Source organism: Tetrao urogallus (genome assembly GCF_951394365.1).
Source record: "Tetrao urogallus genome assembly, chromosome: 12".
NCBI lineage: Eukaryota > Metazoa > Chordata > Aves > Galliformes > Phasianidae > Tetrao > Tetrao urogallus.
Genome location: NC_136825.1, coordinates 430,767 through 453,101, shown reverse-complemented (window position 1 = coordinate 453,101; position 22,335 = coordinate 430,767). Strand labels below are relative to the sequence as shown.

Genomic DNA, 22,335 nt, shown 5'->3' with positions numbered 1-22,335 from the left:
CTATGATACTTAAAGACAGCAAGCATCTTGCTGGTTTTCCTTGACGTTTTATTGCACTCCCATTAGTAATAATGGTTGTATGTACAAAGCATCTATAAACACTGTTTTTAGAAGGCTGCCATTTTAAACTGTTGGACGAGAGAGCGGATCTGAGTGGCTCTGTTCAGACTGGGTTTTGTACGTGCCATGTTCTGCATGTTGCGTGCTTCTGACTGCAGAGTGGTGACCTAACTGCAGTGCTCACGTGGCTGTAAGTGTATAATACTCATACTAGTGGCCAAGGTCTGTTCTTTGCTTGTTTTTCCTTTTTGAGACTGTGCTCAGGTACTGCACAAAGCAACGTTTCTTGCTTCTTCAGGTAAGCAATTAAAAATAGGATAAAGTATTGTCCTGTTCCTGATACGAACACAGAGAATTTCAGTGCAGCACCAAGGAACTTTTCCTTCTCAGAAGCGCTGTAAGAAGTAGAGCTTTTCTTGTCACCTTTCATGAGCAGAGGGTAGGACAATATTCGGAGCTTGGTGTCTACAAGGTAGGTAGCAAGAGCTGCTGCAGTCCTGTCCCAGCCTTACATGCTGGCTGCTCTTTTTTTCCCCGCAGATATAGTACAGAACTGAGGGATAAATGAAGGGACAGCAGTGCTTTGCTTTTGCTATGATTTTGGTGAGTGCAAGAGTTGCACTGGGAGCATATGTTCCGCTCTGTGCTATTCTTCTGGCAAGTGAAGGATTGAGCTTTTCTGACCTCTTTCTCCCCTTTTTCCTTCGTGCAGTGGGTGGAGAGATCCCCCTGGACATGCGGTTAGGCGGTGGACAGCTGGTGTCTGAGGAGCTAATGAACTTGGGTGAAAGTTTCACGCAGACAAATGACCCATCACTGAAGCTCTTCCAGTGTGCTGTGTGCAACAAGTTCACTACAGATAATTTGGACATGCTGGGCCTTCACATGAACGTGGAGCGCAGCCTCCCTGAAGATGAGTGGAAGGCAGTGATGGGAGACTCATACCAGTGCAAGCTGTGCCGCTACAACACGCAGCTCAAGGCAAACTTCCAGCTCCACTGTAAGACGGACAAGCATGTACAGAAATACCAGCTGGTAGCACACATCAAGGAGGGTGGGAAGGCCAACGAGTGGAGGCTGAAGTGTGTGGCCATTGGGAATCCGGTACATCTGAAATGCAATGCTTGTGACTACTACACCAACAGTCTAGAGAAGCTGCGTCTTCACACAGTAAACTCGAGGCATGAGGCCAGCTTGAAGCTCTATAAGGTAAGGGGTGGCTTTGCTTTGTCTTCCTTCACTGCCCGAGTGCTGGAACAAAGGAAGATCTCCTTTGAACCTCAGTGGATTGTGATCCTTTGGAGACAAGCTGCTCAGCTCTCTCCAGCAGGACCCAGTCTCACTTGTGCAATGCAGGCTTTTGGCTTTTGTTATCGCAGCACCTGCAGACTTTAAAGCCTTTGGCCAACAAGCATTGATTTCAGAATGCTTTATTGGGGTCTCCAGTGTCTTAGTATTGCACGTGTGTCAGATGACACTTTTATGTGCAACAAATGACATTCATTTTTGAAAATGTGCAAGATGTTATTAGCCACGGTTTACTCCCTTCTGTAAGGTAGATTGTTAACCCATTTGAGATGCTTCAGGAGAACCTGAAGGCTTTTGCTCTTCTGAAAGAAATGGGTTATTCTGGCATGGAGAGTGCTGAGTGGAGTGAGCAAGGAGGGAAGAAAGGGTGGAAGAGGGCTGCCATCACTGTGTATTTATGCTCTGTATATGTTAATGCCAGGATCTGTAAGGAAAGTGTTGCTTGACGCTGGAAAAGGGAGAAGCTGGGAAGAGAAACCTTGTGTGTGTGCACATATGATTGTGCGTATGAGCAGACAGTTTGGAGGCATTGCAGGATTTCATCCCTGGTAATACTTGGCCTGGGACTGCCATCTTGTTTTCCTTCCTCCCTTTGTGTGTTTGTTTGTTTTGGCCTCATTTTGTGTCTTTATAGCCATCTTACTCTCCCTGACTTATTTCTCTGGCTCACAACCCCCTCCCCTTGCTGGCCTGAACCCTGTGGGCTGTAACCCAAGAGGAGCTCCGGATACAGTAAATAGTCCTTTCACTTGTGCAGCAGAATTGCTCCAGACGTTTCTATTGATTTTCACTGGACTTAAAGCTTCACCTTTTTCTCTAATCATCCCATAATGGCTTTAGTATGATCAATCAGGTACGAATTGCCATAAATCTAAGCAGCTGCATACCTTCCATTCACACATGCTATGCTGCTGATTGCCTTCTTTCTTTCACTTTTTTTATTTTTCATCTGTCCTTTTCCCCACTTTTCTTCAAATGCAGTGAGATTTTTTTATATCGAAAGACATGTCTAAGCAGATGATATTTTTTGCTTTTTGACTGTTTCTCAGTTATTTTTATTTATGCACTTTAAAACTTGGCATTGAGCGGTACAGTATCCCACCCACGTCATGGTGCAGATACATTATCTTCCAAAACTCCCGGGATTTTCCTAGGAGTGAGCAGCTCCAGCATTATTCAGGGAGGAAGAATGTCAGCAGGAGCATTTCAGAAGGCTTGCCTAGAAATGTGATTGTTGGACTTCTCTGAAATTGACAGGGAGGTGGTCAGTTGAGGAACAGAATACAATTCTGCTGAGCTTGCCAGCAAGACCAAAGTGTCTGTGATGGGAACCAGCATAACACAGGAGTCTAGCTCTGAAGCAATTGGGTCTTCCCTCGTGCCTCTGCTCAGATATGCAAGGGACTGAGACAATGAAATCACCTTGGGAGCTGGGGTTGTAAGTGTCGCACCGACACTTTCTAACACCAGCTGAGGAATCAAATCTTGTGTGTGTGTCTAAGTGTTGAGTCACGTCCTGAAGCACTGATTGAGCAGCTGGGGAAAGGACCTGGTCAGCCCTGGGAGCACAGGTGAAGCAGTTCAGCTGTGGGGCCAGAAGGGACGGAGCCTGGCTGCAGCTCTTAGACCTCATTGAAGGGCTGACTGCCACTGGGGAAGGGGCTCTGGCTGGGGATCCCTCCTTGGTGGAGTCCTTCCTGTGAGCCTCGATCTTTGGAGATGGATGAGCACTTCTGCTTTCCCTTTGAAACACCATCCTATCTGTGCTCGTCCCTTTGTTGTTACACTCCTGTGTCGCCCTTCCACTGCATTAATCTTTCCCATTGTAACGGTGTGGAATTCAAACCAAAAGATGTATTTGAAAGCTCTGAGTTTTGACACTTAGCGTTGTTCTCTTAAATTACTAAAATGTCCAGACTCTTCATTGGTAGTGGTTTTTGCTGGAGAAGAACCAACTGGAGCACTAGGGCTCTAGACACTCTGCAGCTGGAGAAAGGAAAAGATTGGAGGGCATGCGCAAACGCCTGTACCTCATGCACTAAGGTTCCTGTAATGCTCTGCTCGGGTGAAGAGGAAACGTTGTTTTTTGAAGATTGTAAGAGGCCTGGCAGTGCTCAGAGTTGCTACAGTCCTGCTTTGCTTCTGATGTGAAAGCAGTGAAACACCAAAGAATAACACACACAGAATAGTGAAACCTGTTGTGTGGTCCATACACGAGTGTAATAAAAATTTTGAATCACAGCTTGAAGCAGTAATGGAGCACCTGGGGAGAAAGCAGAGCCAGCCTTGGAGAGCTCAGGTGCATGCAGTGTACCCGAGTGATGAGAAGGGCTGGAGCCAGGATCCACCCCTCCCAGAGCTTGTTTAAGGGTTAGCAGAGGAGGTGAGGGTGTATGTTGCTGGAGATCCCTGCCTACCTGAGGCCTTCTCAGGGTAAGCAGACTCTTTCTTTTGTTTCTGTGCCCATAGCTGTAGCATTCAAGCATATCCTCACCTGCTGCACCCTAGGATTTAGCTACTGTGCTGTCAGTGCTGTTCTTTCCGTTGCGTTACAGTGCGCTTACTCATGTGTCTGTATAAAGTCTTGAAATGCACAGTATGGGATTTTCTTTGTTTTGATAAACCTCAGATTATGATAAAACATAGCTTGTGTTTCTCTGCCCAACAGCTCACCTGCCTGCAATGGTAGAGGACAGCAGAAGGCAGGATTCACTGCTTGGGATTTTTAGGGGAATCGGTGCTTGACCTCTGTGGATAAAGCAGGCTGTTTTCTGAGTCCTCCATGCAGTGCTTGCCATCATCAGAGCGGTTGTAATGCTGTGTCTCTTTTGATAGCTGAAAAGGTGCAGTGGTAGTGGGGGTAGTTCACAGAATGGTTTCTCTTCTCTCAGGCCTTGGTGTGGTCTGCAGTAAATTGAGATTGATTGGATGTTATTTTTCCTCTTGCTAATGTAATCCATTAGCCTGGCACATGCATAATCAGTTTAGAGCACAGTTAACTGGATGTAATCGAGTTCTTCCCTGCCTGCTGGAGAAAATCCTCTCCAGATGCTGCTGGGTGAGAGTACATGCTAGGCTTATCACACACAATCCTCCTTATTCTGCTTTTTTGCCATTTTCATCTTAAATTACCTGTTTTTGGCTGCTTGCATTGCCCATGAGCCTCTTCTGTTGCTGCTACCTGTTGCCAGAAATGTGGAGATGCTGTTACCCGTAGTCCAGTGAATCTTTCGGGCATCTCCTGCATTGCTTCCTGTGTTGGAGAAGGTTTGGTATTCTGCTGCCATCTTTGTCCTGCACGTCGTAATGGTTCTCATCCGCCCTCTTCCCATGTCAGTAGCACAGTTGAGAGGCCCGAGGAACCAGTGGGGTCTGGTGATCCTTTGTCCTCTTGTTCCCCACTGTCCCGCTAAAGTCCTGGGGCTAAATTGGAAATTCTGTTATTTATCTGTCTTTTGCTGGGAGAATGCTATACCTGTACCTCTGGCCGTGTTGTTTCGTCTCTTTTGTGAGACTGGTGATATTTATTTTCTCGGAGGAATTTCCTGGGAAGCAGGAATGCCGCTGTAAACGCGTCATGCCGTTGCTAAAATGGCAGGAGGCGGCTGTGAGGGTTTGGGATAGATGGCAGCGGGGAGGGCTCCTCTTGTCCCAGTTAGGACAGCCTGAGAGTGCGGCACACCACTGAGGTTGAGTTGTGCCAGTGGTTTGAGCAGACTGGTGGGGATTGTGCAGACTCCTCACCAGTGCAGACGTAGCGCAGCAGAAGCGAGTCTTGTGTCCTCCTGAGCACAAAAGTCTGATGCAGACTTGCAGCAAGAGGTCAGGCGTGAGTTCCCAACAGCTATTGCACAGGTGGAATTTCCAGAAGGGATCAATGAGAGAGCAAGAGCCAAGTTTTCAGGAAGCTGTAGAAGACATTCAAACCTCTAGTTCAGAACCTGTAGCTCCATCAGAAGAGGTGTAAACAAAGAACAACTGAAGAAAGACATTGCTGGCCAGACTGCTGAGTGCATGCATTCAAGTTCATTTGGTGTCTTTCTTTTCTGCCTTTCTGAGTGCTAAGTTAACTCAGAGAATGAGATCTGGAGAAGGTGGGGTGGGATGGGGTTTGGGCTGCAGGATGCCCTTCAGAGGGGTTCTTTGTTAGCAAGGAGGTGTGGAGCAAATGGGAAGAAGGCTCCTTAATGTCAGTACTCGAGGAACTAGCAACAATGAAACTTCCTGGGTCTGTGCTGTTGTGGTAAGGAGCAAAGATGACCAGAATGGAAGGGCAGCTGCAAACCCAGCTGGAGATGGTGGCAGTCCCTTTCCACCACCAGGCAGCTCTTGCCTCCTACAGCCCGCCCTATGGGAATGTGCTTGTGTCCTTTGAGAGCGGAGGCTGAACAAGAGAGATTAATCTTGGGTAAGATTAAAAATGGAACATCTAGCAAAAGTCCAGGGAAGTGGCAGATAGCTGAATAGAGTGACTTATGTGAAGGCAATAAAAACACTTTGGAATTAGCTTAATGCACAGGTCCAAGCTGCTGCAGGGCAGAGGAATGGGCAGCAGTTGCTCACCTTACTCTGAAAGAAAAATAAGGAGCACCTGGTGTGATTAGCAACAGGGTTAAAATGGAAAAATACACTTTTGTGTGGCACATCGTTTGTCTGTGAACTCATTGCTGGTGTGGGTTGTTATAGAGAGCAGACGTGCAGATGGATTGAAAAAGGAGTGGGACAGATATGTGAGGAGCTAGTACATTGGTGCTCATTAAATGGTAATTGAGATGCAAACTCTGGCTCCATAGGTTCTCAAATAGCTGGTAGCTGGAAGCTTTGATTATGAACTGGGGAAGGTTTGTTATGCATCTGCCCTGTTTCCTCTTACAAACTCCACTGCAAGTGGCTGCTTTCTGCATGAATTTGAAGGGGATCGATCCTTGATAGCACCCATTATGGCTGCTGTGTTACCAGTACTCCCATCTGCTGGCATCCACACTGGACGGCACGCTGCTTGTCCCTGACTCTGTTGTGGTATTGTTTGTCATCTTCAGGGGTTGGTTGGCTTTAATATGCATAAGATGCTTTGAGATAAGGCATGACAAATTGCCAGTTCATTAACATCTGGCCACTATTTTTGCATTAATGTGAGATAACAGGGCCAGAATTCTGTAATACGGCAAAGCTGAGATCTCACCCCTCTGCTTGGCTGACAGTTGGTGTTTCTGTGGGGCATCAGTGTATGAAAGCACAACGTTTTTCCAGGCAAGGACATTGAAGAAGATATCTTGGGTTTTCAAGTTTTAGGGAGAGGAAAACGGAGAATTATTGGCATCACTGAGATGCAAATAAAAAGTTCTTGTCTTTTAATGATACAGGAAACTGAAGTGGAAACTTTTTTGTTTCTTTTTATTTTTAACTTTAATCAGCCTACCAGAAGTGTAGGAGATGCTCCACATCACTCCATCTGTCGTCATCTGCTGAACACACAGAATGCTGCAGGGGGGTCTGTTTGGTGCTGCTGTGCCCCCAGGTGCTGGGACCAGACGGGGACCCTCTGGGAGCATTGGGGGCTGCCAGGGCCGTGCAGTCGGTGTCACCCCGCTCTGAAGTACCTGTATGGTGTGACAGAGGCAGAGGGAAGTGTGGTTGAGGTTTGATTTGCAACAAAAATTTCCCTCGGTGTTTGTGTTTTAGGGCTTGTAGGGTCAGGGTGCCCACAGAGTCTGTCATGCATATTCCAGAGGATTTAGAGCCGTATTAACCTTTAATTTACAGACTGTTTCTTTTTGTAAGTTTGTATTTTAAACTGCAGATGCAGCATCTGAGCTCTGAATTGAGAACGTGGATTTTGCTGGAAGCCCATTTAAATTGCAGATTAAGGGGGCTTATAACTGCTTTCCTACAAGGCATACACTTAACATTCCTATGGCATCTTCACAAGCAAAGATCCATTAAAAGTCTCCCCTCCAAATTGTTTTAAAGCTGGTCTCTGAAACCTTTCATTCTGCCATCCTCTGGCCTTGGATGAACTCATAATGGAGGATGAGCTTATGAACTAAAAGCACTCTGAGGACCACAGTGTGTAAATGTGGGCTGGGCACGAAGTGCTGCTGGACTCACAGCCCCAGAAGTTCTCTGAGCTGTGCACTGTGGTCCCGGGGCTGAGAGGGCCATGGGCTTTGCTGGGTCCAGGCGCCCTTCCTTGGCCAGCGCTGCTCCCAGAGCACTGCGGGCTCAGCAGCACAGAGAGCCAAGCTGCTTTTTACCATAAAGCAACTTACGGGAGGACCGAATCCCTGTTGTCAGGTTCTGCTTTAATGCTCTACTGGGACAGCAGAGTATTTTAACACAAAAGCCGCTCGCTGTCCATTTAACCCTTTCAGAAGCCTCCCTCGTAGGACTGCAATTTTTGATTGCCAGGTTGCTCCTTCACATTATTCTGCTACTGAAGGCGGCGGTGGTGGTGTGTGTGTTTTGGGTTTTTTTTTGACCTTCCTTCAGGTGTTTAATAGTGAAGTAGTACAGAATTCAAAAAATTCATACCTTCTCTATATACTTCATTTTGAAAGGGCTGAAATCAAAACTATGGAGAATACTCAGTACTGCCTGCTGAATGTTTTATTTATGGCCTTTAGGCACTCAGACTGTTCTTTCAACAGTTCTCTGGTAAGTACTGTGCCACGAGCAGCCAGCAGCCTGGTGTAAAAGCAACCTGAGCAACAAATCAGAGACTGCAGCTGGAGCAGCAGCCAGTGTCCGGCATCAGGTGTCAGCAGTTAGCCCAACACATAGCTGCAGCTTGCTGTAAAGCAAGGTTTAAAATTGAGATTTAGAATTGCTCAAACAGAAAAGAACAATAAAAGCCAAGTAGTTTAAGAAGGGGCTTGACAGTGTGGAGCCTCCGATGGTGGTGGAAATGAGGACAAGTTGGCTGTGGTCATTGCTCTGATTTAGGGCTGGTGACAGAATCTCTAGCAGACCTTCACAGAATAATAGAATTGTTTGGCATTCAAGGATCATCGAGTTTCAACCCCTGCTGTGGGCAGGGCTGCCAGCTGCCAGATCAAGCACGGTCAGGTTGCCCGGGGCCCCATCCAGCCTGGCCTTGAGCACCTCCAGGGACTGGGCATCCACAGCCCCTCTGGGCAGCTGTGCTACCTGCCCTCCCAGTGTTCCCCCTGGCATCTAATCTAAAGTTCCCTTCTTTTAGTTTCAAAACCTTTCCCCTTGTCCTATCACTATCTACCTATGTAAAAAGTTGATTTTCTTCCTGTTTATAGTCTCCCTTTAAATATTTGAAGGCCATAATGAAGTCAGGGGAAGTTGTTGCTCTGCAGAGGAGAGTGTGGAGGGTGAACCTGTGCCAGAGATTCCAGTTGGGATCCCAAAGACCTGCATTTTGTTTTTCAGACAGTCAGCCACTGTGAGTGAAGGCTGATGCAGAAATGTGTGCCCACATACCCTCCTGCCTGCAGATATAGCACTGTAAAGAGTAGCTCCAGCCAGAAGAGCTGATTGGAGGTTTTGTGGCAGGTAATGAGGCCGTAGGCAGGAGCCTGTTGTTCCTGTGGACCAGCAGTTGGGACTGGAGCGGCCTGGGTTGGAGGGCTGGAGCAAGCAGGTGGAGGAGATCTTTGTTCCAGGCTGCAGTTGGCAGCAGAGTGGCACTGTCAGGCTGTATGCTCACGCTTGGTGGTGTCTGCTGCAAATCTGCATTCGATGCATAGTGCCTTCAGTGCCATGGTCCTGCCTGGACAGCAGGTTTCTGCTGTGGGCACCAGGCTTTCAGAGTGCTGGGCAGCAGCCCTCGCTAGGTGACTGAGTGCAGCTGCAGGCACTGATGCCATGCTCCATTAAATAATGGCTGTCTGGTAATGTTCATTTCTCAAGGTGGGTTGATGGGTAAGCTGGGAAGGATGCCATTGGGTGCTTTCCCAACCTGTACAGTGTGACAAGGAAAGGACTCCTGGTTTCTGTTGGGCTGTGCTAGTGCTGCCAGATTACAAGAGCTGTTATCTTCTCCCCTCCTAGATAACTAAGCTGTTTCTGAGTAAAATTTCCTAACAGCTGAACTTCTAAAAATTACTGTGAAAGTAGCATGGGAAGTTCTAGTTTTTCAGTCTCCTAAGAAATCGATGAAATAAGCAATGTGTGTGTGATACATAACTCATTACTGTAGTGCTTTGTGTTCTTATACCTGCCGGTCCTTAAAACTTCTGGTCTTGGGCTGCATTGTGTGCAGTCAAGTTCTGCAATTTGAATTAGGCAATAAGTTACACTTGTGCAACAGGTTCTCCGAAAGCTGTGCCTTCAGGTGCAGTTGGATGAGCTCTGGTAAGCAGTGCTGCAGCTGTTTGAAGATACCTGTCTCCAGGTTACCTTGCCTCTCTGCCAAGGCAGCAGCTGCACTGCAGAGGGCAAGCGTGGTGCTGATGTGTGGCTGTGTGGGCTGGGCAGTGCCTGGGGAGGGACAGCAGCACGCAGAACGCTGCTGCCATCTCATAAGTGAATACTTATTTTGTGCCTTGCTGTATTTAGCGTGTTTGCAGGTCTCTCTGCCAAGATGTGGCAAGGCAGTGTGTTGGTGATTCCTGGTGAGGAGTGGACTCTGTCCTGTGTGGCTCTGGGGGGCACTTAGCATGTCTGTGCACATGTAATTAGCAGGCGTTGGAGTAGGTTGATTTGTTTTTTTTTTTTGCAGTTGTATCAAAATTCTCCAGCACTCCTTCCCTCAACTGCACTTTGAATTCTTCCCCTTGCCGCAAGCTGCAAGGAATTAACAGTCAATGTTGTGGCACAATATGGTAAGGCTGCTGGGATCAATTTGCAGTAAAAATATTTGCTTCGGTACTGGCTTGATTTATGTAGGAGTTGTCTTACACCTCAGCTGTTATACTGCTTTTGTCTTGACACTAAAAATGCGTGTCTTGATCCCTACTGACCCTCTTTTGCTCTGTGGTTAAAATAGAGGCATGGATTTCTAAGAAGTCCCTTTACTTGGCCATTTGAATCACCTGTGAAGTGCAGTTAATCCTAGGATCCTGATTGCTTTGCTGCCTCAAACAGAATGTGCCCTGTGGAGCAGGGTGCTGTGGCTTGGGCAGAAGCACGGCTGCTGTTGTGCAGCTGGCTGGAAGTCAGATCTCAGGCAGGGGAAGTGGGAAGAGCAGAGAGCTGAGGCAGGAGATGGAGGCCAGGATGCTCTGATCTAATTTGAGAGAATGTTTTAAAAAAAAAAAAAAAAAAAAAAAAACACTTGCATTTTTATCCATTCCTTTCATCCTGAGGCTACAGAACCTGCGAAGATTGATGCATTGATGCACGTGGTCTGTTTGGTCCTCTGACCTGCTGTCCCTTCTCTTCAGATGCATAATGGCCTCCAGACTATTTCTGCCTCTTTTCCTGAATATGCATTACAGCCCTGTCCCACCCACTTCTTTCTCATGCTTGGAGAACGATAGTTACAAAGAAAATCACCTGGGGAAGTTGCAGGCAGCAGTAACAAAGCCTATTTCCACAGAGGGGAGGCTAATTACACAGCTAATTAATCCAACAGATGTCACTTTAAATGCCTGTTTCTTTGTGATTCTGTTGCACACATCACGCTGGTTAAACAGACTTTGTGGACGCTGTTCAGAATGCCTGCACAGGCTGTTGGAAATTGCTGTTTGAGACCCTGGCATGTGTTGTTAGTTTCTCAAGGATTGTATCAGGAAGCGAAGCCTTGGAGTTCAGTCTAGACTTGGCTCAAAACAAGCTGCGTGCAGAGAAACACTGCTTCGTGTGTACCGTTGGTTTGAAACATCTGATACAGCAGTGGCAAGTATTAGAGGGATTGTTTACATTCTTGCTGTGGAAGCACTGAAGAGAGGTGGAGGTGTCGGGGAGAGGAGACTGCTGCCTGGTTCTCCAGGAGCGCACTCTGGCTCGAGGAGAGCACAATTTGGAAACCTGAGCCTCTCCTTTAAGGTCAGCAGTTCAAATCCTGTGCACTCCTGCGGTGCCTGAAGCTGCTGTCTGTGAAATGTGGTCCGTCTGGTTCCAGCCAGCAGCTCCTGTGCCATCAGGCAGGTTCCCTTACTGTGTCTCCCCAGGGTAAGAAAAAATGAATGCATGAAGGTTTCTCTCATCTTGAGCAAGTCGCATCTCGTCCAGGAGGTCATGTTTGTTATCCTCATGTAGAGCTGAAGGTCAGTGGTCTTTGTGACATCTCCTGTCACCACTCTGAGGCTCAGTCTGCGATTTGATCTGCTGCGTTTGGTACGAAACTGGAGAATCTGGGGCTTTCGGAAAACCCAGTGCTGGTGGTGACTTTGTATGATGCAGTGTTTTGTCTCCCTGACACTATTGTGAAGGCTGGTATCGCTGAGGCTCGGAGTGAAGGCTTAAGCTGTGTATCTGACCCTAGGTAACTGATGCTGTTGTTAAATACTGTCATGCTGCATCTGAACATCCCAATTTGAGACTCTGATCCTTAAATACCCCGATTTCTGGGATGTTTTCTGGGTGTATGCCCTTCTAGTTCAGCATTTTATTCTGCTTTTATACAGCTTAGTAAAAATGTCTTTTGGGAAGAAGCCATGCAGAGCTGTTGCTGACAACAGTCTGCGGTGTGGGTCAAAGGCCCACAGCATTGCTCTCAAAGCGTGGAATCGGAACACGCTGACACTGCTTTGGGTACCACAGGTGATGTGGTCCCAAAGATTCCGGATAGAACAGTGTGTGTGAAAGAAGCAGCAAAGGTGCAGTCCAGGGAAAGAGCATCTTTCTCGGGATCTTAACATTATCGGTAAATCACAGTTGGCGTACTTGATTCAGTGTAATGGATGTGTTCTCATTTCCCACAGCTGATGAGGATTATATCAGCTTGGTTTAACAGTCTCATTTTCTGCTCCCAGTGCACACTTGTTTTAATGCGTTTCAGTTAATGAGGTAGAAGAGAGAATGAGGTGTTACTGTTTATGTACAGACAGCAAGTCTGTGCAGAGGGCTCTGGAGCCCACACAGTCCCTTCCCATTGCTCTCAAAGGGACAGCATTAGCCAGCATTTATAGAAAATTTATTGGCTGTGGTTTGTTCAGGTAACATTCTTCCCACAAGTGCATATTTCTCTCGTGCCTTCCTTCCATGCCGTTGCAGGCTGCCAGCCGTGTCACCAGCAGCCCTGTAGGATGGGCTGAGCCGCACAGGATGGCTCAGGTGCTGCATCTCACAGTGGGATGAGGCAAAGCTGTGAGATCTACCTGGGTTAGAAAGTCAATGATTGCCTTGCAGCGATGTGACTGGAGCACTGCATATGCCATAGCACGGGCCAGGTCAGGGCTGCCCTGTGCTGCGTGCTGGGTAGGGGCAGCGTGGCCAGGCACTGCCAGCTGCTTACACACCAGTCTCTGCCCTTGACAGCAGGTTGTCCTTGCCACAGAGGCAGATGCTTGCTGTGCTGTGGGCAGTGTTTCTCAGGGCCACATCCAGCCTGGTGCCCTGCTGCAGGAGTGCCTATCAGTAGTTAACGCTGTTCCCTGATGCCTGGCCAGGCACCAGCTGCTGGCATCATGACTGGGGCCAGCGCCTCGCAGCCTTTGAAGGTAGAGCTGCTGCTGGTTTAAGCGGGAATTAAACAATTACCGCGTCTTAGTTCCCCCACCTTTGGTGGATCGGCTCTATAAATTGTCAGCCCGTTGACGTTTTAATGTGAATTATGTCATCTGGTATCCCCTTTGATTTCAACATGCCTTGGTTTGTAAATACACGAGCCTCTCAAAGGCTTGTGGTTAGCGTACATGCAGGAGGCCTCGGGCTTTTTGGTGGGGAAGGAGCGCAGCGTTTGTCTCACAGCTGGGTGCTGGCTCTGCGGCTCCACAGCCGTGCTCGGGGCACGCGCGGCAGCAGCTGCCCTGGGGCTGGGGGGCACTGTGGGCACGGGCAGCCCCTTCGCTGGAGCTGGGCTCTACTGCATGCTGCCAGCCCTGGCCGGGGCCTCCCTAGCCCTGCGAGGGCAGTTGGCTTCTCACTGCCCACTGCTGGGGTCACGCTGGTTTTACTTCCATGGGTGGCTGCAGGTATGCCTGCTTGTGCTGCGTGTTAAGCAACCAGAGAGCAGTGCCAGAGGAGGCACGAAGAGAGTCAGCACTCCGAGTGGTTTTGGCCCTTGACCACTAAGAATCCACCAGCTGGATTCTTAGAAGTTGAGCTGATGATGATGCTTGTGCACTGCTGGAAGTCATTTTGGGGAGACAGGGTGTCGGAGCTAGTTCTTGAGTGTGTATTTGACATAGGTGGAGGGAGAACAAAGATTTTGGAGTCTTGCAGATGGTGTATTTCAGGTTACGAGGTCCAGGTTACAGGCTGTCTGCTGCGCATGTTTCCTGCGGTCCCCCAGAGGAGCACACCTGCTTTTATTGTTGGCATATGTTCTCACAAAACTATTTTTATTGTTTGTTTTTGGCTTACCTGGATTTTCTGGTATATTCACTGTATTGCCCAGGAGGACCTGTTAAAATGTCTGTCTTTGGGCTGGGCAAGTAGATTATTAGGACAAGAAATCCTCTTCCGTAACAGGCACCAGCTCAGAGCATGTATTTTTGCAAAAAAAGCTCGTCACACGTGCTACCAGAAATGAGAATCTTAAGGTCACTAAAGAAGATGCAGTTACACTTGTAATTTAATAAAAAGAATTTAGACATCTACCATCTCTTTACACTTCTATGCAGTGAGTGGGCACTGTTCCCCAAAAGGTTTTGCTGCTTCCATTTTATTTCTGAATTGCAGTAGTCAGCAAGTACTCTTAATGCTGCTTCATAGTATTTGTCATTTACCCCGTGTATGTCTGCAGAGACTTGACATTGTGGATTGCAGATCCAGAATTGTTAAAACCAGTAAATAGTGCACCAGGCTTTCCCCAGGAGCTTCTTTACCTGTGTACAGCAAATACAAGTGGGTGTGGATGCTCTCAAACAAAGAGGCACCAAACAGCAGAGGCATTTGTCATCATGGTTTTTATTCTTCAGTGGCCTTCCACGAGATCTGTATTTTCCTTTTTTTTTTTTTTTTTTTTTTTTTGTGTGTGTGTGTGTGTGTGTGTGTGTGTGTGTGTAGTCTCTCCTGTAGGGAATAGTTGGGAACTAACAGAGCAATTCTGGTCTCCTCTAGGTCCCCCTATAGAAGTATATGACAATTGAATTAATCTTTAGATACACATAGGACTTTAATACACGAATCAGCGTTATTGTTGCACCGAAAGAAAGCACTGTATACAAACTCAGGAAGCTTACAGCTCAACCTGTAAATATGCTCTAGCATAGAGATTTCTTCTTTTTTTTTTCTGTGCTCTCCTTGGCCTCAAAGTGATTCTCAGTGGAGGGTGACAGGAAGGGAGGGGGCAGGAGGTATTTCAGGCTGTCTCTTCTATTTCAGGTGCAGTTTCCCATTTGCGTGGTGCTCAGAGGGTTGTGATGGCAGTGCAGCTGAGTCCATCAGCATCCACAGGCAGCTCTCAAGCTCTGTACAATCACACTCACTGTGATTTTTCTGATAGTGAAGTGTAGGTCACTTAGAATCCTTGGAGTTGGAAGGGACCTCTGAAGGCCATCTATTCCAACTCCTGTGCTATGAACAGGGACACCACAGCCACCTCAGGTTGCCCAGGGTCTGATCCAGCCTCGCCTCAAAAGTCTTCAGGGATGAGGTGTCAACCTCAATACTAGGGAACCTGTTCTAGAGCCTCACCACCCTTGCTGTACAAATTTAGTTTCTGCCATTCTATTAAGGATGATGTCTTGCATGGGTGTCAGATGGAGGGATCAAAAACCAGACAATCTTTGCTGATGTTTTCCACTGAGGGGCTTGAAAAAGTCTGCAGCAAGGAAGTGAGGCTGTGCCAGCCCCAGCTTCCCAGGATGTCTGAGGCCACATTTGCACTACTGTACCAGCATCTGTGGGTTATGGAAAGAAATTACCTCTGTTCTTGGCAATCCTACAGGCTGACAGCCTGATATGGCAAAATCAACCCGTGCATAGATCCAGGCAGCTTTGGGGATGTGTGTATAACACAAGCTAAGCAGATCTGCTGCTGTGAATTGTGGGCCACTGGCATGTCCTTTCTGTGGAATCTGGGCCTGAGAATGTGTGTCAGGAACCATTGCCTGTTCAAGGGCTGAAGAGCTCTTCCAGTTAAATGTGGGAGAAGCTGCAGCTGGGAGGCTGGGCGCCAGCAGCCCCTGGGGGCCTTCCTTGCAGAGTGATTGCTTGGTGGTGTGGGGTATGGAGCAATTGCCTCAATTTATTTACACAATTCTTAAGGCACATTTAGTGTCCATTCAGTTCATGGAAGTTCTCACAACCATCTTCAACACAGAATGTATCATACGTCAGGTTGCCTTAGTTCAGTCCTTCCTTTGTGTGCAGGCATTATGCTAGTTCTTAATTATAAGTACTTCCATACATATTTTTCCAGTAGGATTCTTGCCTTATTCTGTGAATGAGTAATTATTCCATTTCTTTTTATCTTCGTCTTTCATTGCATTGCCCCAGGCTTTGTCTAATACAATCCAAAGCTTTCGCTGAATGAAGAATTATTTATTTTCTCATGGGCATTTCTGTGGTGTTCTGTGTTCTGTTTGTGTGTTTCACAGCCACTTAATGAACTTACCTTCACAGTGCTTGTCTGAAGTCAAATGATGCTCCTATCCTTGTGTTGGATATACAGAAGCACTGTATCTGCATCAAAGGCTGTGATTTTAGATGCCCAGCTTGGTGCCCAGCCATGCAGGCTGTACCTGAGAAGAAGGGCTGCTCTACTGGGGTGGCTTCACTGATTTTTTTATTTTTAATCTCTCCCTACCAGTTTTCACTTCCCATCCAAGGCCCAGCTCCAATCTCTTGGAATTACTATACGTTTCCTCTTCCTGCTTCCATTTTGTTGGACTCATTTGGTGCGCTTTCCTTTGGGCACGTGCCTTTACACCATCACAGTTACACACCTGCATTGCCACCAGCTTTCCTTTCACCATACTAACTTCCAGTGTGCCCCAGAGTGCAGGCAGTGCATTGTCCAGGACTGTCCTGAGCTGATCTGTGTGGCCATTGTGACTGGGGCACTGAGAAAGGAAGTGCACACTGTGTGGGATGCTGGAGGAGAGAATTAAACAGAAGGTGGTGATGATCCTCACGACTTTGAGCAGACGGTGTTTGGGAAGGGCTGATGGCTCTGTGTCCAGGCTTATGTGTTGCTGTGCGGGGGATACTGTGACGAGGCAGAAGGATGGGCGTTCACCAGCCCAGGTTGCACTTAGAGCTCTGGATAGTTGGAAAAAAGTGGGAAGTGTTTCTCTGGGAGCGCCGGCAGTAAGGGGTGAGCTTGGTCTGTTCGTACTGCATCCTGGCTGGCCTGTGTTAAGGGAGCTCGTGTCACCCATCTTTGGTATTGATATTCTTTGATTTATGGAGAGGATTAAAAAATTGTCTAGTGTGTTGTTGTTGTTATTGTATGGTTATCTGTTGGGATTCAGTGTGGTATGTTGCTGTAGGAAGTTATAAAGAAACTATATGAAAACAAGGAAATCTTCAGTCTATCATAACGCTTCTAACTTCTCTAGAGATAAATGAAACAATAAATACAGGGCGAGGGGAGCTGATCTATGTCTGTAGTATTTTATTAAATAACGTTAAGTTAGTGTGGTTTTCTGTGGCTGGTTCAATTTCCCACATGGTTTTTGGAGCATTATTACAATGGTCCCTTTGCTGTGTGTAGGTCCACAGGAGCACTGCATGCTGCCAGCATCGCCTTCCCTGTGGGGCAGCCCTGCAGCAGTGTGAGCACACGGTGGTCATGCTGCACTGCGGGCAACAGGAGCTGAACCACAACTTGAAAGGGCCGTGGAGGACTGCCTGGGGACTGTCCCACCTCCACCCTCCTGCAAGCTGATGCCCGGCTGCTCAGTGAAGGGAGCAAGTTGTCAGCGTGGCTTTGTCCTCGGCACGAGTCCCTCACAGCTGCCTGGCACGCTGTGCCTCGGCTGTGGGCAGCGGTGCAGGGCACGGAGTGCTCTGTGGCCTCTTCCTTCAGAGAAACACAGCTGAGATGGCAGAAATGTATGGAGTTCTCAGAGGAGTTGAGGTGGTGGATCGCAGCCCTGAGGGAGGAATACCTGGAGCTGTGCTATCCATGATGAAGGTGGGGTCTGAGCCCTGCAGGGGAGCAAGGAGTGTTCCTGCTACTAAAGGAGTATTGAGTGCAGAAAGTAAGGAGGAAGAAGAGTGCACCTGCTGCAGGAGGGGCTGGGACTGAAAGGGGACGTGTAAGCTGCAGCTTGTTCTTAAGAATAACGTGTGGGCTCTGATTTGTTCTGGAATTCCTTTTAATAACTAATTATACCTCAAAGTAAAGAAGTAATGAATTATGAAAATGTATTGACTTCAGAGTTTTCGTTGAAAAATCAGGTACACAACTGGAGCAAGCAGCATCAGAGCAAGAGCTGCTGCAGGAGTGATGTGGTTTTTGGCTTAGAGAGAAATCTGAAGTGCCAAGTGAAGTTAAAGCGTAAGTTCCACATTCAATTAATGTTATTTCAATTTAAGTGATGGCTTCACTTCCAAAAGGTGTAAAATGGCATTTTCACAGGCATTAGTTTATTTCTTATCTTAAAGCAGACTCCGCACACACAGAAGGGGATTCATTCAGTAGTTCCGTCTCTGTGGCAGCTCTCCCAGCCCAGTGCTGTGTTTGCTGTGCTGCAGGACCTCCTTTGCCATCCCGCTGAGGGTAACGCGTGGCCAGGCCTGGTGCTGCAGGAGGAAGTAATGCATCACCTGTGCGGATTGTCCCACTTGTTCTGTGTTAAAGAAAGCCTTCTTCAATCGCTCAGCAGCCACGTAATTGCAATGTGGGCAACAGATTTTTATCCTGCTGACTATTCAATTTCCTCCCAGCCCTTTTTATTATGTAATTTGCCATTTTCAGTGCTTCTCCATATTCACAGGCTGCTCTAGTTCACCTGTGTGTTCACAGCTTAACAACTTGCCCTGAAGTCATTATTTTAAAGTACGCATACAAAGTATGTTACAGACAAGCTGTTGGTAGTGGGATCTTTGAGGCTGTGTTTGGTTAGCGCCTTGTCTTCATGTTCAGCTGTTCTGCTGCTGCTTTTCCTGAGGCCTGGAGAGGAGCAGCTTCCGGAGTTCCTCTGCTCTTGGCTGTCCAAGAGCTCAGAGTTAGAAAAGCTCTGACGAGAAGACTGGCCTGCCTTTAGTGACAGGATTCTGTCACGCCGAACATTTTGTTGCTGTTTCTATCCTACTATCTCCAAACCACTGCACTGCTATGCAGGAAGAGCCAAGTGATGTTTAGCTGATGTCATTTCCCTCGTTTGTAGCAGAGTAGACTTCATGGGAAGGTTTTGGGGTTCTTGTCTGTCAGAGGGACACAGTGAGCGGCAGCAAATCCCTGTGCAGCCCCCCGGGAGCAGCAGGGCTGTGGCCAGAGCAGGAGCACAGGTTGAGGGCAGCACTTTCCAGAACAGCTGATAGGAAATGTACTCTCAGCTGTGCTTTGTTTTTTATCACTATAATTAGTGAGATCGATACGTGCACTCCTCTGCTCATCTCCACATATAGCATTGCTTATGCTGGTGCCTCCCTGGGGAGAGCTGTGAAGATTTCAGGGGTCTGGAAAATTCTCAAAAGTTGCAGCTGTCCGAGAGATGTGGTGGTTACTGCTCCAGTAGTGCAACAGCGGGAGGAAAGGAAGTTCCATGGCAGTGAGCAGCGGATGGGCTGCTCTCTTTTCTCCCTTTCGTGCCCAGTGGGTGTGTGGTGTGCTGTCCAGCTGTACAGGGATGGATACATGTGCTACCAGAACAAAGTAACGCAGATGCAGAATGGTGTCTTTGTGACCGTGCTGCCCTCCAGCCTCCTCTCCTCCCAGCAGCTTTCTGGCTGACATGCGGTGCTGTGAGCACAGCTCAACCCACAGACCTGTTCTTCAGGTGTGCAGGGAATTTCTTAGCAAAGCTGTTGGGCTTCCACCGGTCCTACGCAGATTTTCATCTTCTGGGATCTGCGAAGGAATGATTAATTAGTGCTTTCAAGTCTGTTGCACAATTAAAAAGGTGTGTGTGTGGCAGAGAGCTTACTTTCAACCTTTTCTGGCGCTTGTTTTCTGCTAATCTGTGTCATTTTTTGTCTACCGACCCTGGGGGACTGTGAATATGAGGAGACCTGCTCATCGCAGCCCGCATTAACAATGTCCTTGTTAAGAGCTGGTGGGCTCAGCAGGGCCCTGTGCAGAAGTTGGCTGCCGGAGCAGAGCGAAGCGGGGGCTGTGCCTCCCTCTGGGCTTTAGCCCCTCCTCATTAAGCAAGTCCGGCCTATTGATTGGGAGCTTGTGTTTGGAAGAGTCTTACTTACTCCATGCATTATCTTGACAGATTGATCAGACCTGATTGAGAACCTCTTAAAGGAACGAACAGCTGTAATGGGGAAGTTGGACTCTGTCATCCGTTAGGATGATTCTGGGAGCGAGAAGAACGAGGCTGACATCTTGGAGCAATTGTATTTACAATTAACATGGCTGAAAACGATTGCCTCTATTGATCCCCCCTTCCTGCAATTACAGCCCCATTGTTTACATTCCAGCACTTCGGTTATAAAAAGGAAATTCAATAATTATTGCATTATTTAAAGTTAAAGTGCCACAGAGTTTGCTGGCTACGCTTGCTGGTTGATTTAACGTTCAGTAAAATCCATGCTGAGCTCTCCATCTTTAGGCTGAGCAATATTTGGCTTTTAATGAGGCTTCAAGGGCTGGTGGAGCAAACGCAGGGTGCTGCTGGCTGGCCTTGGGGCTGCTGGGGGAACCCCACAGTGTTGTGAGGTAGCTGGTGCCAGCCTCGTGCCTGTGTCCCTGCCCAGACCCAGGGCGTAGCTCCTGTCCTTCAGGGGTGCTCAGCTGTCTCTGGGAGATACTGACAGTTGTTCTGCCTTGCACAATACGTCTGACTTTGCCCTAAGTGTGCCAGGTCTCTGCTGAGCTGCCCTGCGCACTTCTGCTGGGATCCTCTGCGAGGAAAGGGGCTTGATGTTTGTGAATGTGAAAATACGGATTCAGAGGGTGGGGTGTAGGGACTGGCTCTTACCCAGGGCTCATAGCAGTGCCCCTAGAGCCTTGCTGTGTGATTCAGGGCTTTGCGTCAAGTATATCAGCTTCTTTGGCAGGAGAGAGTTCTGCATTTCCAGCCTTCTGAGAAGAAAAACAAAGAAAGAAACCAAAAATCAAATCAACATCCAGATTTGTTGCGCAGAATCTCCTTGTTTTCATCTGGTAGTGGTGTTTACAGGGGCTTGGATGATACCAAGGAGCCCTTGTGGTGGGTGGCGATGCTCACTGTGAGGCCATCCAGGTTGCCTCAGCTGCAGTGCAGAGGCATGTGGCCATCGGCAGGCTGCTGAGGGGGGCTGTTACGTAAGGAGCTGAGGAGGCTGCAAGGAGCCAAAGGTTTTGTAACGTTACTTCTTCAGAAGCAGTAAACAACTGCAGGACGTTGGAATACAGAGGAGCAGAAGTTCGTCTTTTGAACCTGCCGTATGGACAATCGATTTTCTCCTCCTTTCACAACATCTGGGCTGGGGCGGTTGCGGTACTGCAGCCCTTCCAGCACCCGCGCGTCCTCCCAGCGGCTGCAGGAAATTCCAACCAGGCCCACAGGTGTAAAAGGAGAGCAAGATGGATGGGCAGCCCTGACTTTTACGGAGTACTTGGAACGGATCAGGGTCAGGCAGCTGCTTCCACCTGACTTTCATTAAATATTCAAATTCCTCTCTTCTAGGAATGCGTGATTTATCTCATGTGGCAGATTGGAGGCGTGAGGAGGCAGCAGACACTGCTGAGGTCTGCTGCGGGTCTGGTTCCTCTCCATGAGAACTTGCAGCCTCACCTCCAGCTCTCTGGGACCATGTCATCCTGGGCACGGCTCTTGCTGGCATGAGGCGCTTCATTCCGAGCCCTGCTAATTACCTGTGTCTGTCTTCACACTGAGGAAGAGTCTGCCCCTTGGCATCCTCCTCTTCTGAGGATGTGCTGATGTGCCTCCAGCTCCTCCTGGGCATGGCTGTGTTCTGGCATTGGCTTTCAGAGAACCAGATGTGGTTTGATGCTGTGCGCCATCCCTGCTGTGCTGCCATGAGTCTGTATGCCTTGAGGCTGCTGTGGGTCAGTAGGGCCGTGCTGGCCAGGGACTGCGCTGTGCACAGGAGGAGGTCAGGGTGGTGCTCCTTTCAAGCATAAGATGGTTCAAAGTGGTTATTGCACCTCCTCAGTGAACTAGGGGTGCAGTTCAGATATATGTCTGACCCACTGAACATAGCAAATAGATTTTGGGAAACACCTTTCATCCCTTCCAGCAACAGAGCACTGTAACAAGCGACATTACTGCGGGGATTGAGCTCGTGCTGTATGGAACCTAACACCAAGAGGTCTCGAGCAGACCGAGGTTTGATTTCTGTTTAAAATATGAAAGTTTTTAGAGATTGCATGAAATGATAAACATTGCCTACCAAAACACCAGTGAAGTTGCTGGGCAGAGAGTGTATCGCTGGTGTTGCGGTGGCCGCATGAATCCTCTGTTTTTATTAAAACAGTCTAATCTCTGAAAAATTAGGCCACATACATGGCATGGGGATGAGCAGCACTGCCTGCAGCCAGACAGATTAATACAGCTGTTTAATTAAATTCCACGATTATTGAAAAATATGGTGGGTGCGGCAGTGCTGGATGGGGAAAAGACGGATGATAAAATAAACAGTTTGGAGACGTGTGGGATGGGGGTGGAGAGAGAGAAAAATGGGTATAACGTCATTCCTTAGTTTGTTTAAAAGTTACTTTTCCACAGTCATATGGTGTACACGGCTGTGCTGTTACTTATTAGCAGAAACCATCTCCCAGCCAGGCGTGGGGCAGGGGAGGCGCGGCAGTCCCACACAGCACTG

General features: G+C 48.0%; 1 protein-coding gene across 1 annotated transcript in view; it reads left to right on the top strand.

Moving 5' to 3' along the window:
* Positions 1 to 22,335, top strand: part of ZFHX3 (zinc finger homeobox 3) — a gene marked incomplete at both ends in the record, with an annotated part of 94,180 nt that overhangs the window by 5,208 nt on the left and 66,637 nt on the right. Inside the window, one exon of the mRNA XM_079541249.1 lies at positions 773 to 1,269. Within this exon, the coding sequence (XP_079397375.1) occupies positions 773 to 1,269 (497 nt within the window). The remainder of the gene's footprint in view (positions 1 to 772; positions 1,270 to 22,335) is intronic.